The following is an 18,082-nucleotide window of genomic DNA, read 5'->3' as shown; positions in this document are numbered from 1 at the left end:
AGGGACAGGGTGGGATTAGCACATGATATGAGACATGGCATGAAGGGCGGAACGTACCACACGCCCCCAGCATTTGTCACGCCCCCAGCACACGCCCACAGCACAACGCAGACACGCCCACAAGGGACTACATTGCTGGCATGGTTCTTTTACCTTTTAAATGTATATGGTGGGCGTCTGCATAACCTATGTCCTTCTGCTGTAACTGCCCTATCCAACGCTGAATTGGGTGTTGTGATTGGTGCTGTGGTTCCTGAGATTACCCGCCTCAAAGATTTGGGCTCTCTCTTTATTATATTAGTATGGATATATATATATATATATATATATATATATATATATATATATATATATATATATATATATATATTACCTACTGGCGGTCGCCAGTAGGTATATATAGTTAGGATTTTTTCTCTATGGGATTTTTGAAAATTCTATGTCTAATAACTTTGGCGTTTGTGGACGGAATTGGCTGAAATTTTCAGGAAAATGGAACAGTTTGTTTCTGAGCAGCCCCTGACAATTTGGGGGGGTTTCATCAAGGGGGGGCCGAGAAAAAAGGGGGGTCCCAAAACGCGTTTTTCCCATGTTAATTTCCATAGGGCGGTTGGCCTCACTTTTAGCTCGAACGGCTGAATGGATTTGCACGAAACTTGGCAAAACTGTAGGGCCTGTTAGCCCGATGTGCCTTTGCTAGGTCTCAATATATGTGCTCCAGTGGATTTTGAGTAATTTAGGTTCAAAAAAAGATATATATCTGGGCGGAGCCTAACCACACATCTGATCTGATTGGCTGTCAGCACTTCATCCAAGAAGTGTTGGCAGCCATCTTGGGACCAATATACATGATAGCACCTCATTAAAAAGCATTGTAGTTAATAGAGGGTTTTAGGACTTTAGTTACATTATAAATCATTTGTTGATGGTACCATACTCGTTTTAGGAATTGTGGTGGGTTCTAAGGTGATTTTACCATGTGAAAAAACCTTCTGCTGTGATATCATGAATATTGTTTGAAAGAAAACTAATATCTCATGATTTTCCCACAGTGGTTTGGAAGGGGATCTATAAGCTAAACTGAAAGCATATTTTCTGTAAATTCACATTATCTTTCTCAGTCATGTGAAAATGAAGTCTGACATTCTCAGTAAAACATGTACATCCAACAAGGACAGAGACTGTCAGTTGATTCCTTTCTGTTCTACTGCAGCCTCCTAGAGTGTTCTAAAGAACAACTAGAGCGCTAACAGTCCTACTTATTACAAAGGTATGGCACACCTGAAGCCATCTTGATTGGAATAAAGTGGTAACTCTTAAAACATTTAATTTAAAAAGAAACAACATGAGGGGGTATATTTTGCCATAGAAAGTATGATTAGTGCTGCAGAATGAAAAATTAGGGCACATTTTGAGTGACTTCTCAAATCATTTTCTATTTCATTAAAACATTCTGACATGCAGTCTCCCAAAATGGCCACCAGAGACAAAAGAGCCCAAATGTAGCCCAAATATCACCCAGATGTAGCCCAAGTATAGCCCAATGACAGAATGTCCCAGAGTGTTCTAAAGAACAACTAGAGCGCTAACAGTCCTACTTATTACAAAGGTATGGCACACCTGAAGCCATCTTGATTGGAATAAAGTGGTAACTCTTAAAACATTTAATTTAAAAAGAAACAACATGAGGGGGTATATTTTGCCATAGAAAGTATGATTAGTGCTGCAGAATGAAAAATTAGGGCACATTTTGAGTGACTTCTCAAATCCTTTTCTATTTCATTAAAACATTCTGACATGCAGTCTCCCAAAATGGCCACCAGAGACAAAAGAGCCCAAATGTAGCCCAAATATCACCCAGATGTATCCCAAGTATAGCCCAATGACAGAATGTCCCAGAGTGTTCTAAAGAACAACTAGAGCGCTAACAGTCCTACTTATTACAAAGGTATAGCACACCTGGAGCCATCGTGATGGGAATAAAGTGGTAACTCTTAAAACATTTAATTTAAAAAGGAACAAAATGAGGGGGTACATTATGCAATAGAAGGTATTATTAGTGCTGCAGAAAGAAAAATTAGGGCACATTTTGAGTGACTTTTCAAATCCTCTTCTATTTCATTAAAAAATTCTGACATGCAGTCTCCCAAAATGGCCACCAGAGACAAAATAGCCCAAATGTAGCCCAAATATCACCCAGATGTAGCCCAAGTATAGCCCAATGACAGAATGTCCCAGAGTGTTCTAAAGAACAACTAGAGCGCTAACAGTCCTACTTATTACAAAGGTATGGCACACCTGAAGCCATCTTGATTGGAATAAAGTGGTAAGTCTGAAAACACTCAATTTAAAAAGGAACAAAATGAGGGGGTTCATTTTGCCATAGAAAGTATGATTAGTGCTTCAGAAAGAAAAATTAGGGATCATTTTGAGTGACTTCTCAAATCCTCTTCTATTTCATTAAAAAAAATTCTGACATGCAGACTGAAACATGCACTTTGAATACCAGCAGCAGACGTCCCTGGTGAGCAGTAGCTTTACTACAGTGATCTAATGTGCAACTAGAGTGCTAACATTCATAATTTATGGCAAATGTGTGACACATCTGAATGCCTTCTTGATGGAACCAAAGTAAACAAGCATTGAAAATGCAATAGATCTCGCCCTCGTTTAAGTTAAAGCCATTCTGTTTGTAATGAGGTGGCTTTTTAGCTTTGCTTTTATTAGTGTTTTTTCAACTTTCATGTAAATAACATGCATCTGTATGCATATAAGTATATGTATGCATGCATTTATGTTTGTATTTATATAGATATACAGATGATATATGTTTATATATGTATGTATATATATATATATTCACTGAAAAAACCATAGGTTATAGACCATATATAGTTAGGAATTAGCATTTACAAAACCTTGAAAATTCACTGAAAAAACCATAGGTTATAGACCATATATAGTTAGGAATTAGCATTTACAAAACCTTGAAAATTCACTGAAAAAACCATAGGTTATAGACCATATATAGTTAGGAATTCGCATTTACAAAACCTTATTTTACTCACACAAAACCATTGAAATTCCATATATAGTTAGTTGCACTAACTATATATCGCGCACCCGCAATCCACTGCTGATGATGTCACATATTACATCATTCATGACATGGTCAGTGACATCACTGATGACATCGCTGATGACATCTCAAATGACATCACTGATGACATCACTGATGACAACATCCAGTGACTGTATGTTTCTGTAAAGTTAAAATATGTCTTACATATTGAAGAATGAGTGGATGTATAAGTGTCTGGATGAAGGATTTAGTAGGTGCATGACTGACTGTATGAGTGAGTGATTAAATGTGTCTCACTGAGTGCATGGGTTAGTGACTAAACTGTCTTAATTTGTGCATCATTATGTCTGTTGTTCTGTAAACTGTTGCATGTGTTGATAAGTAGCTATATGAGTAACTATATGGGTTATTGATTGGTTGCCCAAGTATTTGTATGGGAGACTGAGTGTGTGTGTGGGTGGCTGGGAGGTGTATGACTCTGTGCATAGATGTGTGAGCAGTTGATTCACTAGATGTATGGTTTCAAAAGTGCATGTGGAAACAGCTGTATGGGCGGTTGACTGTGTGCATGAGTGTATTGGTGAGTGAATGGATATCTCAGTGCTACATGTCAAAGTAAGTACATATGTAAAACACAGTACATGTGAGAGTTGACATATATAATTAACTGTGCATAAGAGCCAGTGAATGTGTGAGTGGCTGTATGGATCATTGTGAACTTGTATCAGGGATTGTATAAGAGACTAAATATGTGTTAGTATATGTTTGAATAAGTAACGTTTGTATGACTGTATAGTTGAGGAAATGGAGGTGTGATTGATTCTTTGCATGACTGACTAGGTGTGTGAGTAACTCCATGGATGAGTGACAGTCTGTGAGTGTCTGTTTACACTGATTGTATCTAAGGTTATATTAGAGTCTGAAGAGGTTCATCGTATTATCACATGAATGATATCATCAGTGATGTGATCAGTAATGTCAAATGAGATGTCATCAGTGATGTCATCAGTGATGTCATTTGAGATGTCATCAGTGATGTCATTTGAGATGTCATCAGTGATGTCATCAGTGATGTCACTGTCCATGTCATGAATGATGTAATATGCGACATCATCAGCAGTGGATTGTGGGTGCGCGATATATAGTTAGTGCAACTAACTATATATGGAATTTCAATGGTTTTGTGTGAGTAAAATAAGGTTTTGTAAATGCGAATTCCTAACTATATATGGTCTATAATCTATGGTTTTTTCAGTGAATATATATATATATATATATAAAACCTTTGAGGCTATATATATATATATATATATATATATATATATATATATATATATACATATATATATATATATATATATATATATATATATATATATATATATATATATATATTCTTCATTCCAATGTCTGCTTTTCAAAATTTGACACAGGCTCCAGCATGCTCGGAGTTGCTCAAACAAGTGTTTTATTCAGGCCACATACTCGTAAGTGACGCGTTTCAATCGCCCAAGCGGTCTTTTTAAAATATATATATCTAACTGCTGAATTTCTCTAGTTTTGTACTAGTGAACTGTCAGCCTAAGTATAACGTCCCTGAAAAAAAATATATATATATTCACTGAAAAAAAACAAAGGTTACGGGGATGTTATACTTAGGCTGACATTTCACTCGTACAAAACCAGAGAAATTCAGCAGTTATAGTAGGCTGAGCTAACTAAAACTTTCGCCATGGAAATGCACACTTATGACCTCACATCTCATATTACATTACACATTGTGAGAGGATGGCTTAGTTAATGATGTACACTTATTTAAGTGGACACCTTGCACTAATCCAGACAACCCTTATGGTGAATCTAGTGGTCTTAGACAACCTTAGGAAGCTCTCTAAGTGGTAGCTGTGGAGAGCAGCCTTCAAGCTTAGTCCAGAAGTAGTGTAAAGCAGGTTGGTTTGCCAGAGCATAATCTTACTGGTATAGATTAAGTGAAAAAGAACCACACAATGTATTTATAAAAATATGTATATATTATAAGACCCTCACTAACTAACACATACAGGTACCTCCTACCCGGGGATATACACAATGCACACAATACTTTTCAATAGAAACACGTAAGTAGCACGGAATACACAGTGGACCTCAGGGAGGACCAAACCATATGCTAAAATAGTGGTATGTGAACAATGACTCGAGCCAAGAATATACCCAGAGGACGTAGAGGTGCTGGTGACCCAATGAACCACTCATGGTGAGTAACCAGGAACCCCACGGAGGTCGTGTGCAGTGTGGGAACATGACTGCGTTCTCGCTAAAAGTCAATGAAGTTAAAGAAGGACCCTTTCTAGTGGACCCTGAAGAAGCCATTTGGAAGACAGAAGGTTGTAGAGTCGCCCCATCGTGGATACCCTCGTACCCACGTTACCTACACCAGGGAAGCCAGGTGCATAGGTGTTTATTTATTTATTTTTATTTATTTACTGACATTTATTGAGCACGAACGAATACCCGTAGGCGCCTCGGCGCTAGGCTACTGAGATGTCCTTCCCCAGAGATTAGAAACTAAGGCAGGTCGCAATGCCGTGTCACTGGTTAAACAGCCAGGTTTTTAGTCTCTTTCGAAACTGCAAAAGTGAGGGACTGGTTTTGATGTGTTGTGGCAGGGTATTCCATATCTTAGGAGCCGCAACTGAGAAGCGGCGGTAACCCAGGAGACTGTTCTAGAACGTGGAACCACTAATTGGTTGAGAGTTGTGGATCGGAGCTGTCTAACCGGTTTATAAGGAGTGAGCTGGTACTTGAGGGGGCGTGGTCCTTGATCGTGAAGTGCCTTATAGACTATGCAGAGGGATTTAAACTTGATCCTGTTTTGGATCGTCAACCAGTGGTATGTCCTTAAGATGTCTGAAATGGGAGCAAATTTAGGTGTTCTAGACAGCAGACGTGCTGCTGCATTCTGTATTGTCTGCAGCTTTTTTGTAACCCTAGCTTGTGTGTTAGGAAATGGTGTGACATGGTGTAGGAAACTGTTGTCAAACCCAATGGAGTACTTCAGAAAGATGCCGCTGCTGGAGAAGGTGAACTCCAAAGGTGGATTCAATGTGAAAAGTACCTGCAAGCAGAGGGTACAGAGTGTATGTCACTCGGGAGTGAGCAGGAGACCTTGAAGACGAATGCCCACCAATGGCGGGTGTTGCAGGAGAGATGATGGTGATCTTGGAGCTGCAGCTGTGAGGACCAGGCAATGCTGTGGAAATCCAGGAGCCATTCACAAGCGGTCCTACGTCGGGTGTCGAGAGTTGAGGGGTCGGCGCCCACCGGAAGCACCAACAAGCCTTGGCAACTGCAAAACAACGTGGAAAGCGGAGAAGGTGCAGTGTCGAGACCAGCAAGGTCAAGGTAACTCATCACAAGCAGGGGAGTCAGGGCAGTCCCTGAGCAACCAGGGAAGCCCACAGAAATCAATGGGGGCTCAACAGGACCCACAGGCCAGAGGCACTGAAGTCGCAACAGGACCTCCAGCAGCTCACCAAAAGATGCAGCCCATGGTGCAAGTGATGCAGTGTGGTTGAAGATTCTGCTCACTGGCGATGCTTGAGGTTGGGCTACTTGGAGGAAGTCAATAAGCCTTGGCAACTTCAAGTTGATGCGGTGCACAGGGGTTTGGTTCCTACGGCTCCGACGAGGGATAGTGGCCTTAAACTTGGTAAGAGTACAGGGCAGGCCTCGAGGGATGTGAAGAACCACCAACTGTGTTGCTGAGCCTTTCGGAGTCTGTGGGAGCACACGATCAGCAGATCGGTCAGCTTAGTTGCGGTGGCTGTAGATGCAGGGAAGTAACTCCACTTCAATGGAGATTCCTTAGGTGTCTCCACTGGACGGACCACAGCTGTGTCCACTTCACCTTCGAAAGAACGACGATCCACCACCACCAGCAACAGGTTGCCGGTAGAAGCTGGAACAAGATCACAGCCGACCAGCTCGCCGCCTCCCTGAGCCAGCACCCTCCTGCCAGATCAGCGAACCCCAGCTAGGCCGCCGACAACCTCACGAAGTGGATCAGCAACTGCGCAGACGAACTCGCCCCTTTGAGGACCCCGCCCAGCAGACCCGGCAGCAAGAAAGCCGCATGGTTTACCGACGAACTCAAGAGCTCCAAGAAGAACTGCCGAGCCCTCGAGAAAGTCTGGAGAAAGGAACCTACACCGGACAACAGGACCACCCTCAAGCTCGCCACCCGGAAGCACCACCAACTGATCCGCGCCGCCAAGAAAACGACTTTCAAGAACCGACTGGACAACAACGCACACAACTGCAAGAAACTCTTCAACATCGTGAAAGAGCTCTCCAACCCCAACACCGGAAACAACGACATCACCCCTTCGCAAGACCTCTGCAACTCCCTCGCCTCCTACTTCCACAACAAGATCGCGGACATACACAACAGCTTCAGCACTCATCCGACCCATGCCACGACCACAGCAACGCCGCCCACCACCACTCTCCTTGCCTGGACTCCGATCAGCACCGAAGACACCGTCCGCATGATGAACTCCGTCCACTCCGGATCACCGACCGACCCCTGCCCTCACCACGTCTTCAACAAGGCCGACGCTGTCATCGCACCCCACCTGCGGGACATTATCAACACCTCCTTTGCCACCGCCACCTTCCCCGAGAGCTGGAAGCACGCCGAACTCAGCGCTCTACTCAAGAAACCTACAGCAGACCCCACCGAACTCAAGAATTACCGCCCCATCTCGCTACTCCCGTTTCCAGCCAAAGTCATCGAGAAGACCGTCAACAAACAGCTGGCCTCCTTCCTCGAGACGAACGGATCCCTCGACCCCTCACAGTCTGGCTTCCGAGCCAACCACAGCACCGAGACCGCCCTCATCGCCACCACCGACGACATCCGAGCCCTGATGGACAACGGAGAAACAGCGGCCCTCATCCTCCTAGACCTCTCCGCGGCCTTCGACACGGTCTGCCACCGCACCCTAGTGCAGCGCCTCAGCAACGTCGGAATCCAGGAGAAGGCACTGGAATGGATCGTCTCCTTCCTCGACGAAAGAACACAAAGAGTCCGCCTACCACCGTACAAGTCAGAGGCCACCGAAGTCATCTGCGGCGTCCCTCAAGGATCCTCGCTGAGCCCTACCCTCTTCAACGTCTACATGAGCCCCCTCGCGGCCATCGCACGCCAGCACAACCTCAACATAATCTCCTACGCCAACGACACCCAGCTGATCCTCTCCCTGACCAACGACCCCGCCACCGCCAGAGCCAACCTGCATGAAGGGATGAAAGAGGTAGCCGAGTGGATGACGACCAGCCGCCTGAAACTGAACTCAGACAAGACGGAGGTCCTCATTCTGGGCTCCTCGCCCTCCGCCTGGGACGACTCCTGGTGGCCCCCCGCCCTGGGCACCGCACCCAAACCGACGAACCACGCACGCAACCTGGGCTTCATCCTGGACTCCTCCCTCTCTATGACCAGACAAGTCAACGCCGTCTCCTCGTCGTGCTTCAACATCCTGCGCATGCTACGGAAGATCTTCTGGTGGATCCCCACGGAGACCAGGAAGACCGTCACCCAGGCCCTCGTCACCAGCCGACTGGACTACGGCAACGCCCTCTACGCCGGAACCACCGCCCAGCTCCAGAAGAGACTCCAGCGGATCCAGAACACTTCAGCCAGACTCATCCTCGACATCCCACGAAACAGCCACATCTCCGGACACCTGAGAGACCTGCACTGGCTCCCCGTCAACAAAAGAATCACCTTCCGTCTCCTCACCCACGCACACAAAGCCCTACACGATCAAGGCCCGAGCTACCTCAACAACCGGATCAACTTCTACGCTCCCAAGCGCCACCTCCGTTCTGCCAGCCACGCCCTCGCCGCCGTCCCACGCATCCGTAGAGCGACCACTGGAGGAAGGTCCTTCTCCTACCTGGCCGCCAAGACCTGGAACTCCCTCCCGGCCGACCTGCGCCTGACCCAAGACCACCTCTCCTTCAGGAAGAAGCTCAAGACCTGGCTGTTCGAGCAGTAACGGCACCCCCCCCCCCCTTAGCGCCTTGAGACCCTACGGGTAAGTAGTGCGCTCTATAAATGTCTTTGATTGATTGATTGATAATTGTCTTGGATGCCCACAGGTCTTGGAAGGTTCCTGTATGGAGCACAGACACAGACGATGCAGCAGATGCGTAGGGAGACAAAGTCAGGCCCAAGCAAAGTCCAGAGTGCTCAGACGGTCAAAGTATAGGTGGAATGGTGTGTCGAAATGAATCTTGGCCCACAACGAATCTAGGAACCTACTCTCAGATAAGCCCTTAAGTACTCTAAGGAAAGATTTGGGATGATTCAGGGTTCCCTTCCAGAGAAGGGATTGGACAGTGGGGAGTATACTCTCATGTCCTTTGTCCAGTTTCATGCCAGAGCAGGAGCCAACAGTTCCGTGAGCTGGTTTGAACTGTACTATGCAAGGAGGGCACCAAGTAGACCTCTCATGCAGACTGAGTGGTGCTTGCAAGCGCTCCTACCCAGCCCTGATACACTTAATCCTGTCTGGAATGTGGTCACACATCCCTGTGACAGGAAAGCTATTGTCCTGCCTTCCTCTGCTCAAGCCTTGCTCAGGAGCAGGAGGGCAGAATCGTGTCTATGGTCGGCAGCAGCCATGTTGTGCTGTCCGGGTCCAGAAGACTGGCACTGGGAGCACTGAAAGCCTAACGAAGGGCCTTTACGGTGCTTGGAATCATACCTCCCACACCATTTACAGTGTGGGAGGTATGATTCCAACATGTTTGATACCAAACATGATAGGGTTAATTTCAGCCAATGATGCGGTGTTCCTCTATATGTCCTTTGACGGCTGCACTTTCAACCTGGGAGAATGGACTCCATAGGCTGTAGGGGTGTCCTGCTCATGCAGGGGCACCCGCACACTTAGAACCTAGCATTCTGCCTTCAGGATTGAAAAGGCCTGCTGTAGGGGTGAACTGTAGGTTTTGAGTGTAGTGACCCTAGATATAGGGAAACATATATCTTTTGTAAGAGGTTCTAGCACCAGATTACACAGGCTGCAATGGCAGGCCTGTAGTTACAGTTTGAATGGTCTCCCATGGGTGCCATAATACATGCTTCAGCCCATGGGGGACCTCTGGGGTGCCTACGCCCTGGGTACCTTAGTACCATATAATAGGGACTTATAGGGGTACCCCAGTATCCAATCTGGGATGTACCTAAGTACTTACCATACCAAGTTTAGGGGAGAAAGCAGAGAGACTGGGGTCCTGATCAGCAGGATACCAGTCAGACTAGTCATAAACAACATAGCGCCAGGCAAAAAGTGGCGGTAACTATGAAAGCTGATCCTACTTTCCTACACTCACAACATGGTCAGTGACATCACTGATGACATCTAAAATGACATCACTGATGACATCATCCAGAGAAACACTGACACACCCACTTATACCCCCATAAAACATGTCATACACCCATGTCAACCCAATCACTAACAAACTCCTTCACAGAACCCATACAAACACTCATACATCTCGTCACTTATCCATACAGCCAGTAGCACATCAACTCACCCATAGAGCTACTAACAGAACCATTAACTTGCATATACAGACACTCATGCACCCACTCCCACACAATCACTAACAAACTCATTCACAGAACCTATACAAACACTCATACATCTTGTCACTCATCCATACAGTCAGTAACACATCAATCAATCAGGGGTTTATATAGCGCGCTACTCACCCGTGAGGGTCTCAAGGCGCTGGGGGGGGGTGCCTCCAGATCAGTTGAAGAGCCAGGTCTTGAGGTCCTTCCTGAACGTGTGCAGGGTCGGGAGTGTCTGATATTCATAGGAAGCTTGTTCCAGGTTTTGGTTGCGATGTAGGAGAAAGCTCTCCCACCGGTTCTGTTTCTGCGGATGCAGGGGACCTCTGCCAGGGCAAGGTCAGTGGAGCGGAGGTTCCTCTTGGGTACGTGGAACGATACTCTCTCATTGAGGTATTTGGGTCCAATGTTGTGGAGGGATTTGTAGGTGTGGGTGAGGAGTTTGAAGGTGACCCTCTTCTTGACGGGGAGCCAGTGGAGGCCTTGTAGGTGTTGGGTCATGTGTCCATGGCACGGTGTCCCGAGGATGAGTCTGGCTGCAGCGTTCTGGATGGTCTGGAGTCTGTGCAGAAGAGTTTTGTTGATTCCGGCATAAAGGGCTTTGCCGTAGTCCAGTCTGCTAGTAATGTGTGCAGGGGTGATGGTCCTTCTGTAGTCGGGGGGGATACACTTAAAGGTCTTACGGAAGATGTGGAGGCAGTTGAAACTAGTGGAGGTGACAGCGTTGATCTGGCGGGTCATGGGGAGGGAGGAGTCAAGGATGATGCTGAGGTTCCGAGCGTGGTCTGTAGGGGTGAGTGGGCTCCTGAGGGCAGAGTGCCACCAGGTGTTGTCCCAGGCGGAGGTGCAGGGATCGAGGATGAGGACCTCGGTCTTCTCTGAGTTTAGCTTCAGGCAGAGATCCTTCATCCAGGCTGACATGTTCTTCATACCTTCCTGGAAACAGAGTCTGGTGTCTTCTGGATTCTTCATGAGCGAGAGGACGAGCTGGGTGTCGTCGATATAGGATACAATGCTGAGCCCATGCTGTCTGATGATGGCGGCGAGGGGGGCCATGTAGATGTTGAAGAGCGTGAGGCTGAGTGATGATCCCTGGGGAACTCAGCAGTTGATTCCCGTGGGTTTGGAGAGAAAGAGGGGAATCGGATCCTCTGGGTTCTGCCGGAGAGGAAGGATTGGATCTAGTCGAAGGCGGCTCTTTGTATTCCTGCGTCGTGCAGTCTGGTTGCGAGAGTGCGATGTGAAACGGTGTCGAAGGCTGTGGAGAGATCTAGAAGGATGAGGGCTGTGGTGTGTCTCTGGTTGAGTAGCATGCAGATGTCCCAAAGACTCACCCAAAGAGTCACTAACAGAACCATTAACTCACATATACAGACACTCATGCACCTACTCGCTTGCGATACAGCCAATCAAAGATCCAGTTATGGAGACTTATACACACTTACACATCCAATCACACACCCATACAGCTACAGTCACAGTAAATGAGTTAATCATACACCTACTAAGCATGAGCGGATTTTGCGGATTGGCAATCCGCGAATTTTGCGGATTTGCGGATTCGCAATCCGCAAAATCCGCGAATTCCCGCGAATTTGCGGATTTTTTTTTTTTTGTGTTCGCCCGTGTTTCTGCCAGTTCGCGAGGGTTTTTACAATTTCGCAATTTGCGAACTTACCTGTCGGGTCGCAAGTTTTGCGAACTTGTTGTTTCTACGTGTCCAGCCTGTTTGGGACACTCTTCTTCATCACTGCCACTCTCTGTCACCACTGCCACTCTCTGACTACTCATGCCACCCTCTGGCCCACCCATGCCACCCTCTGTTTCATCACTACACCCTCTGGTTGTCCAGTGTACATTATTTTCGGCAAAGCAAAGCACACCTTCCCTGCCTCAAGTGACCTGAATTAATTTGGGGCTGATTAATGTGTCACAGAATATTTTTTTAGCTGGCACCTGCTTCCTTAGTGCGCCCTGATTAGTGATCTTTTGCACTTGCTAAGTGCTTTCATTGTTGCAAAATTAGTTACAACACCTGCCCTGCCCCAACTGACAATAATGAATTAGGGGCTGATTAATGGATTTTAACTTCCAGCCTGGCTCCTGCTTGTCTCCCTTAGCTGTAATTCAGGACCTTTGTGGCATATGTGTAACTATTCTGAGGTTCAGAGCAGGGTCACATAATAGTTTCAACTGGCAACTGAACTCTGGAGGGGCCCCTCAGGAAGCCCTACAGGAAATGGCTACTAATGATGTGCCTGAACTTTTGAACCTGGTAAGTAGTTACTTTCAGTTTTGCCAAGATCGTATTTCTGCAATTTCGCACTTATTCGCGGGGCGCGAACTCACGCTAACAGTGCGAGCAGCGCGAGCAAAATCCGCTGCTCGCGGATTTGCGGATTTTGCGGGAAATTCGCAAATCTCGCGGATTGCGGATTTCCCGAAAATCCGCAAAATCCGCGAGCGGAACGGATTTTCCGCCCACACCTAACACCTACTCAGTCACCCATACAGTCAGTCACACAGCCACTAAATCAACCCATACAATTACTCACACAGCCACTCAGTTACTTATACATATAATTAAAACATATACTCACCTAAACCGTGACTGAGAGAACCACATACGTTCCCATACAACCGCTCTCACACTCACTTACCCATGCATACAACCACTTACATACCCGTTGATGCACAGAGACAGCCAATAATGTACCCTGTCACTCCCCATACAGACACGTATGTATCTGTTTAAGCACCCATTCAGCCACTCATTCACCATTTACAACCACTAATACAACAAATCATTCAACTATACTGATACTCTCACAGCCACTCACTTACTCATACATGCACTGACATAGCCACTCATTCACCTATAAAAAACTCACACACCCACTAGCTCATGTAGACAGTCTCTTATATGCCCAGCCACTCTTATATGCACCACTCACACACCCACCCACTTACCCATAAGGCACTCCAAAGTCAGTTACCTTAGTATATATGTTTAACTCTCAGTTACTTTTAGAAAACACTCACAATCATTGGATGATGTCAGCAGTGGTCATCAGTGATGTCATTTGAGATGTAATCAGTGATGTCACTGACCACGTCATAAGTGATGTAATATGGGAGGTCATAAACAGCGCATTGCGAGGGCGCGAGGTATAACTACTGAATTTCTCTAGTTTTGTATGAGTGAAATGTCAGCCTAACTATAACGTCATTGTAGCCTTTGATTTTTCTCAGTGAATTTCTAAGGTTTTTTTTAATTCTATTTCCTAACTATAACATCCCTGTAACATTTGTTTTTTCAGGGAATTTCTAAGGTTCTTTAAATGCTAATTCCTAACTATCACGTCCGTGCAACCTTTGTTTATTTCCACGAATTTCTAACCTTTATTTTATTCTATTTCATGACTATAACATCCTGTTTTTTTTTTCTATAATGAGATATGGAACATTACATCTGCATGGTGCACCACTTATTGTTGAATTCACCATCTATTTATTTAAAAAGTACATTAATCATCTTATTTCAAGATGTTTTTGATTTTCACAATGATGTCACGAATTGCAATGACACACCGCTAATATTGTGTTTTTTTTTACAAAGTGTAAAACAAATATATAGACATATTTTACATAAAGTTTCAGGGTAGCTGTTTAGTTAGATACTAATGTAACTTTCCCCTTTGTATTCATCTGTCGAAAAATACTACATCAAAAATGCATTTTCCTTCTTCACAGCAACACCGGAGGTCGCAATGATGTCAGTAGTCACGAATACAAATGACAAAGTGTAAAACAGATATATAGACATATTTTATACAAAGTTTGAATCTAGCTGTTTAGTAACATATTGGTTTAACTTTATTTTGACAACACATTTGTGAAAAACAACAGTTTCCAAAATAACTTTCTGCAGGTGTACTCACAAATAGCACATAACTACCATACATCCATCAAACTACCCATTCTTACCCAAATTAATTTTGAAAATTGTTCTGGTTTTTACATTCTTTTGGCTATTTCTACAAAAATAAAATGGCACCAGAAGACCCAGAGGAAGACCTACAACTGGTTGAAGTTGTCGAACACCAGTGGGACTCAGCTGCACAGAATAGTCTTCTGATGAAGAACAAGCAATGATGAAAGAAAGCATATCTTGGGATGTTTTCATTATTCCATCTAGTAAATTGAAGACCACAATTAAAATGGTGAAGTGGAGCATACGTAAGAAGACATTATCTCAAGGTACAGTAAAAAAATATTCATGTGGCACAACAGGCATGTTGTACCACTTATGAAAATACCAGAAGAAGCAACTTAAAATTGCACAAGAGAAAAAAAGGAGAGGAATCATAAGTCTCCAGACCTCCAGCCCCTGATGACAAAGTTCCAGTTTAAGTGAGAGAGGATGCAGTGAATTGTCACCAGAACTAAAGCATTTTGCTACCTTCTGCATCAACTATAACACCATCGTAACAACAGTCTATGAATGTAATTTTGCATAATATGAAAAACTATACTTGTAATTATTTTCAGCAGTTGACGCACTGTGAAAATATTTCATTTTGAACATTACGCAACCAAAACAAGATACAATGGTGAAGTGGAGAAGAGACTTGTTTTATAAATTCCATTCCTCCATTTAAAAAGAGTCTTTCATTTCAAACAACGTTCTGTAGACAATGCCCCAATAGGCCGAATAATGTCTCAGAAACTCATAATTCATGTACATGTCTACACAATACCACATTTGGGACTGTGAGGCAGTGTGCTCCCAACCCCCTTTCTGTTTAAAAGGCTCCCAGTAGCCAGCAAGCTGACGAGCTTTGTAGATGCACCTGTGCACCTGTGAGTGGTACTATGACCTGAGAGGAACTTGGCAGCATTTCATGCAACCCCAGATGATTTTGTGTTTGCTCTCTAATACTGCTGCTCTCTACTGAAGATGGGCTCAAGCCAGAAACACGTGTCTAGAGATATACAGCAATGTCTGCACCAACTTTGGAGAAAAACTCCAGCTAATTTTGAAGTAAGTTTGAACTGTGTACTGTATTTACCAGGATGCAAAGGGGCGAACTGTGCTGGCACTATGAGGCAGTGTGCTCCCAACCTCCTTTTTCTTTTTACAATACTACATTTTGTTATCCTAAATTGTCCGTAGAACTTTGGTGCTAGAAATAGCAAATATAAGTTTGGTAACTTTTACGTAGTCTTGATTTCAGTGACATTTTTATGTCATTGCACTCTTTCACATCTTAAATAAATTATGTGGTGTGTAGAGGTTATATTAACTCCTTCCTGAAACATGATATAGTTGTGAAACTCCTTTTTGAAATGGAAATTTGTCCAGCTACAAAGTTTGTAATTTCAGGTTTTAATTAGTACCATCCACTCTGCATCATTTTTGCATGACTACAACATATTTCCCCTACCTTTGTAGCAACAATGTACATTTAAGTTCTGATTTTCAGTTTGGGAAAGTCATATCTTGATTGGCGTTTAGACTACATTTTTAAAGGCCACAGCTTTACAATTTGGTAATGTCAAGAAGAGGAATTGTTCTGAATTAATTTCAGTGCTAGAGGTGAATTCACAATGTTCAAAGTTATGGTCCATTTACAAGTTAAACCAAATAAGTAATTGATACTCAAATCCTGTTCCTCTAATAGTCCTAGCATTACCATAAAAAGCTTTTGAGCATCCTGCTGAACATTTTGAGAAAGCACTAGTAATCCAGGACACTACTCTACCTTCTAGACCTTTCTGCAGGTCTGTTAATGGTATATTGCCTGTCTTTGGCTCCATACCGACTATAGCCTGAAATAGAAATATGCTTTGGATAAGAATTGACTCATAAACATTTAAACCTTGAAGTGGTTCTGGAATGGGAACCCGTACTAACTTGTTATGCACAGTTCTGGCAGGCATTTTATTATCCTCTAATTTATTGTAACAGTACTTATATAACTTTCAGTATGGAAAAGACAAAGCGTTGCTCTACAAATAAGTACACAGCAAACCTTTCTCATTTCTCATTATTTTCTTTTTCACTTTTTAAATACAGGTCAACAGTCTGTGTTTCAATCCTGTAGTGAGTGTGTCGACAACATACACAAACATACTCTGGAATTTTAAGAGCACAGTGTGTTAAATTTGTTAATTGCTTCTTCAAAGCTATCAACCATAATACATGTGTCCTGTTCTGCATCTCCTCCTGTTATCAACTCTTCATTTTCCGTAGAGTCCTGTTCTGGACAAAAGAAACTAAACTGCATATCATCACAAACTTTTTCTATCTCTGCCACAGTACCATGCAAAAGTGCTCTATTAATGTTTCCTAAACATAAAGCAGGAAGTTTCACATCCTGAAATGATGACAGGTACTTTGGCACACTTCTTTGATAAACAAGGTAGTGAGTGTCCCCCCATATGTGTATGCTTTCTAACCTTGCAAGGATCCAATCCTTTTAAAGTACTGATTTTGTGTTTTAAACTTCACCTTGGAAATACATGCAGAAATGTTCTTAGTATATCAATGGTTTGCTGGTGAATACTACAAACACTAACACAATTCCAGTTGAATACAGGGCCTGATTACGCCTTCCCTCTATAATAAACTTTTCTACATTTCTAGATACTATCACTTATTTTGCTATTTGAGTGCTATTTTTCATTTCATTACATCATCCTCTTTCACAATATTGTGAACTAATGTGTTATCCTGGAGGTAGCTTTCTTCATTAAAAAAAGGCGCTAGAGTAGATGTATGTATCTATTCTCCACTAAAAACTGTACAAAAGGTACTTCTACTATTCACTAATATTTTATTCTGGTTTTGTCTCCTCATGCACAACACATTTTTGTCAAGAGTCTTTAATCTATTTATAATCAAAATGAAAAGCTTCCTCTTCAAAGCAAATGCGTTATCAACTACTCCCTTAACTTGTTCTTTCTGTTTCAGTGCCTCTCCTTCTTCATATTTCTCAGTAGATTTACAACCACTCTACTATGAAACATCCTGGCTCTGATTTCCTTAAACTGTTTCTGTCTCCTGGTTAAGGTGTGTTCATCTTTGTTACATTCTTTCCTGTTCTTCCAGATATTGTCTACTCTTATTCTTTCTCATAGTTTCTCATAGTTTCCCTTCTATATTTATTATTTTGTAATCTGTGCATGTATCCACATATAGTTTAAAGGAATGACTTTGTCCTCTTACCAAGTAGCTCTATTTTCTTTTTCTGAATTTTTCCCCTTTTGTGTCTCAGTTCCGCACAGATACTGTAGTTGCTTCTGTTGCTTTTTCCTCTGAGCTTGTGTTGGTATTCTAACTACTT

General features: G+C 43.6%; 2 protein-coding genes across 2 annotated transcripts in view; one reads left to right on the top strand and one right to left on the bottom strand.

Annotated features, from left to right (window-relative positions):
- Positions 1–18,082, top strand: part of LOC147709532 (fucolectin-like) — a 1,051,872-nt gene that overhangs the window by 841,498 nt on the left and 192,292 nt on the right. The gene's annotated exons all lie outside the window — the stretch shown is intronic.
- LOC147709534 (uncharacterized) lies at positions 9,483–15,529 on the bottom strand. Its single transcript, XM_086928069.1, has 2 exons — positions 13,228–15,529; positions 9,483–12,234 (listed from the first exon to the last, which is right to left on the bottom strand). The coding sequence occupies exon 2, from the start codon at positions 11,787–11,789 to the stop codon at positions 10,836–10,838; it is 954 nt and encodes a 317-aa protein (XP_086784195.1). The 5' UTR covers positions 11,790–12,234; positions 13,228–15,529; the 3' UTR covers positions 9,483–10,835.

Source organism: Lissotriton vulgaris, chromosome 6 (genome assembly GCF_964263255.1).
Source record: "Lissotriton vulgaris chromosome 6, aLisVul1.2, whole genome shotgun sequence".
NCBI classification, from domain to species: domain Eukaryota; kingdom Metazoa; phylum Chordata; class Amphibia; order Caudata; family Salamandridae; genus Lissotriton; species Lissotriton vulgaris.
Note: the sequence above shows the minus strand (reverse complement) of the source record. Positions and strands in the feature narration are given on the sequence as shown.